Below are 4511 nucleotides of genomic sequence, written 5' to 3'. Positions count from 1 at the left end.
GTAGTGTATTGTAGTGTATAGTGTAGTGTATAGTGTAGTGTATAGTGTAGTGTATAGTTTGTTGATGGCTCGTGTGAGATGAATAAGCGGTAGAGTTTGGAGAGCTATAGACATACAGATTAGTGGTCACAAGCACACACATGTTACATGACCCGCCAGCACATGTCAGCTTTCTTTTACGTGGCTCTGGAAAATGTGGCTGAAGATCCCCCGCTCGAGAGTGGATTGGCAGCAAGGTGGCTCTGCACGACGCGAGGAAGCAGCAAGGTTGGACTGGACACCCTCGAGACTTTAATTGCATTTCAGGGCGAGCCACAGGTGCCACGATCGCACGTGGGCACTCGGTCAGTCGCGACGAAACCTACAGATCACATTCATTTAAGCAACACACAAGGTACACAGCAAATGCCACTTGTACGCAGTTAGTGCTTCGCTTTGGGCCAGTTCATTAGCAGACAACCGCTGGAGTAATTTTGAACTTTGCTCTTAACATCCCCGAGTGATTTCACTGTGCCACGTGCTGCTATTCTGCGCGCAGTAGCGAAGCTGCCTTGTCAACGATGAGAGGCGACTCCTCGCACCGATGATGGCGATGGCGGAGGCGATTGGATTCGTAGCCGGATCAAGCGGTGCCAGTCCCCCTTTATACCGCGTCGACTCGTGTCGTCGCCGAGACTCCGCGAGCATCCACTACACACCACTCTCCACCTCCGCCACCGTCACGTCGAACAAAGACAGGTCCACGACGCCGCGCTCCACATCGACGTCGATCGGCGCAAACAGCCGACCGGCCAGGACCTCCGACCTCAGGTACGAGGTCCTCTGACGGCAGACGGTGCCCGAGCCCTCGCAGGTGGCCTGCAGGAACAAGGCGAGCTCCACGTGCTCGTCCGGCCACCTCGGCTCTCGCAGCAGCAGTGGCAGCAGGGGGCTGTCGGGGCCCAGCTCGTGGTGGAAGGTCAGCGGGAAGAGGAAGTAGGGCCAGGGCCGGGCCCCCAGCTGGTCCGGCCAGAAGTCGACGGCGCTCTGGCGGAGAGGCCGGCCCGGCCGCGAGCGGTAGAGCACGGCCGACACGGCCACGTCCAGCAGCGCCGACGGGCGCAGGTTGGCGACGCGGAACGCGAGGCGGCGGCGGCGTCGCTCCCCGCCGCAGCCCCCCCAACACACCACCGCCACGTCGCTGAAGCGGATGGTGCCCGTGTGCGGCTTGGGCCGCGCCATCTTGGCCACGAACGCTCCTGGGGGCGGCACGGGGGCGGCTCGGCCGCCGGGGTCAATTAATAATTGTCGCGCGCACAGCGCGTCCCAAGAGACCCGGGAGGGTCCCGCTACGTCGGGATGTTGGGCTGAGGGGGGCCGCATTCACCCAATGAAGCCAAACTGCGATTGTGCTCAACACCGACCTGAAGCTTTCGTCTCCGCTCAGTTTCTCATCATCTCCACTCTCGCGAGCACCGCTTAGTTTCACTTGTCAAACGTCACAACTTGACCACTACCCCCGAGGGCGCTCTCGGTGCCAAACCACGAGACCGAGAAGCCGTTGGGGACTCGCACTCCCTCGTCGTAGGTCGCTCACAAACTTGGGAGACGGTGACCTCTTGATGAGGTTTATCCAAATGTATTCTGATAGTGACCCTAAGAAAAGCGGACCACAAAGCAGTTCTACAGGAACCGTGGACGGTTTCTGCCTAATGCACAGAGGCCGAGTGCCTGTTGTGCGCGTTGTAGGTGACCTGCGTCTATCCTCGCATCACTAGCATTGAAACGGGCGTTTTACTTCCCCCCCCCCCCCCCGCCAACCCCCATGAATCCGGCGGCCACGTGGCGCGGAAACTCAGAGGAGCCCCCCACGTGTCCGGGCACGGCTCTAGCCACGGGCGGGGGGGGGGGGGGGCTGCTCCGGACGCCGAATCCACGGGGAGGAGGAGGAGAGCAAAGCCACAACATTTACAAGGGGAGTGTGACGCTTCGCCAGTAATTACAAACTAGCGTCGTCGAGTGGACGGCCAAGATTTGTCGAGAAATCCGTCCCGTTTCGTTCCTTGGAGGGATAGATGCGACGACGTCACACGCCGCGAGCCCTTCGCGTGCGAAGAGGGGAAAGTAACGAATGCACGCAGATTACAATGGGCGGCCATTGCTGGTCGGGTCACTCGAGGTAATCAACGTGAACTAGCTCAGATCCACTGCTGGATTATATGTTTCCCGCCCGAGGACGGCCGCTTGTGTTGACTTTACCGAAAGAACCAAAGGGGTGTGGATTCCAGCAGTCACGAAAGCTTCAAATCACATCGTGCTCATTGATATTCTTGGGTCAATGGGTAAAGTCACGTAGATAGGCTCAAAGAAAATAACAAAAAACAACAAAAAACGACGACGCTTCGATCGCAACACAAGATGAAACGTCCCGTAGACCCAAGCTTATTAATTGCTACAGTCACGGAAGCTTGAGGTCAAGATGCTCATTTCTGGCCAACCCTCACATCAACTGTGTCGCTCATCTCCAGGAGAGGTCCCGAGTGGCAACGTGCGCGCAAGGAGTCCCGCTGGGATCGGCTCAGCAGCCGCCCCCCGCTCCACGGGGCCACACACACGGCTGACAGAGGAGCGCTTTGAACGTTGGCAGGAAAGCTTCATCAGAGGACTGCATCCCGCGCGAATGTGAGGGAGCGTGCGAGAGACTGTGGGAGCCCGTGCCTGCGATGGACGCTGGAATTCGGAAGCCACGGAGGAGTGCGATTATAGCCACGCAACCCCCAACGGTGCGGGTCGCGGTGGCAGTAAAACCACCACGGTAGCGGAGTATGGGCAGCAAAACGACGGCAACTCTGTCTGTGCCACACTCCCTCCTCCCGCTCACACCGCCGCGTCTCACTCGCTCACACGCACGCTGAGACAAATGTCCTCGGTGTAACCGTAGTCAACTTGTGGGGCGAGTGCTGTTTGCGAGCACATACGAAGGAGGAGCACGAAGGGATGGATGGCCAGCACCACACCCGTCAGCCTCCGTCTCCTCGGTGGCGATATTCACACACGTGGAGTGGTGGTGGTGATGTTCACACACGTGGTGTGGTGGCGATGTTCACACACGTGGAGTGGTGGTGGGATGTTCACACACGTGGTGTGGTGGTGGTGGTGTTTACACACGTGGTGTGGTGGTGGTGGTGTTTACACACTATCTCTAACACACACACACTGTCTCGAACACACACACACTAACACACACACGCACTGTCTCTCACACACTAACACACACACTAACACACACACACTAACACACACACTGTCTCTAACACACACACTAACACACACTAACACACACTAACACACTCTAACACACACTAACACACTAACACACACTAACACACACTAACACACACACACTAACACACACACACTAACACACACACACACTAACACACACTAACACACACTGCCTCTCTCACCGGTCATGAACGCGTCCAGCATGAGTCCCAGCACCATGTGCGTGCCCAGCAGCGCGGCGGCCGCGGGGCACGCCTCGGGGTCGGGGTGCATGGCCCCGTAGCCCACGGTCAGCTGCGTCTCCAGGGCGAACGAGAATGCGGCGAGCAGCCCCGTGAGCCGCCGCACGCACACGGCGCCCGAGGGGGGCGGGGGGCCCAGGTCGCCGTGCAGCAGCGCCAGCGCGTACCAGGCGAGGCCGAACAGGAGCCACGAGAGCGTGAAGCTGGCGGCGAACGCGAGCAGCACCAACCCCCAGCGCAGCTCCAGCAGCCACGTCCACAGGTCGCCGAGGCGGCGCAGCGCGGCGCGGGGACCCCGCGGAGCCCAGCGCCGGCGGCTCGAGCCGTCCCGGCCGATCAGACGGCCGCCGCCGCCCCCCCCGGGGACGCCGTGGGGCCGGTGTCCGCCTGGGGAGGGGGGAGCCGGGGCCGGCCTCCACGGCCAGGGACACAGGCGCCGCAGGCGACTGGGTCGAGTCACCGACTCGCTGCTTCTCATCCGGGTCGGGGGTCTTCTCGGCTTTGCCTGCACTGCGAGTCTGGCTCGCTGTGGTGTCAGTGCCCCGTCTAGGTTGCACGCCCTGGCGACAAATTTAACATAATAAAATACAATTCTCACGACGTTTCGGCCACAACGCAAGCAGCCGTCCTCAGGTGAAGAACAGGTCTGTCGGGAAGACGGCGTCTGAATGAAACACCACCAGGCTTGGCAGCGTATATTTAAGCTGGGTTGGAGGGGGGAAGGGGCGCCTTGACAAAGGAATCTGCATATCAAGAGGAATTTAGACACGGGGAGACACGCTGAGACACAGAGACACGGGGAGACACGCTGAGACACAGAGACACGGTGTGACACAGAGACACAGAGACACAGAGACACGGGGAGACACGCTGCGACACAGAGACACACAGACACGGAGAGACACAGAGACACGGTGTGACACAGAGACACGGGGAGACACGCTGCGACACAGAGACACACAGACACGGAGAGACACAGAGACACACAGAGACACGCTGAGACAC

At 59.7% G+C, this 4511-nt stretch overlaps 1 protein-coding gene across 1 annotated transcript; it reads right to left on the bottom strand.

Annotated features, from left to right (window-relative positions):
- Nucleotides 1-290: 290 nt before the first annotated feature.
- On the bottom strand, nt 291-3984 carry LOC133362259 (inward rectifier potassium channel 13-like). Its single transcript, XM_061581181.1, has 2 exons — nt 3447-3984; nt 291-1238 (listed from the first exon to the last, which is right to left on the bottom strand). The coding sequence occupies exons 1-2, from the start codon at nt 3982-3984 to the stop codon at nt 691-693; spliced, it is 1086 nt and encodes a 361-aa protein (XP_061437165.1). The 3' UTR covers nt 291-690.
- Nucleotides 3985-4511: the final 527 nt, after the last annotated feature.

Source organism: Lethenteron reissneri, unplaced genomic scaffold (genome assembly GCF_015708825.2).
Source record: "Lethenteron reissneri isolate LAM-NWPU_2019-01 unplaced genomic scaffold, ASM1570882v1 scaffold_1413, whole genome shotgun sequence".
Classification (NCBI taxonomy): Eukaryota; Metazoa; Chordata; class Hyperoartia; order Petromyzontiformes; family Petromyzontidae; genus Lethenteron; species Lethenteron reissneri.
Note: the sequence above shows the minus strand (reverse complement) of the source record. Positions and strands in the feature narration are given on the sequence as shown.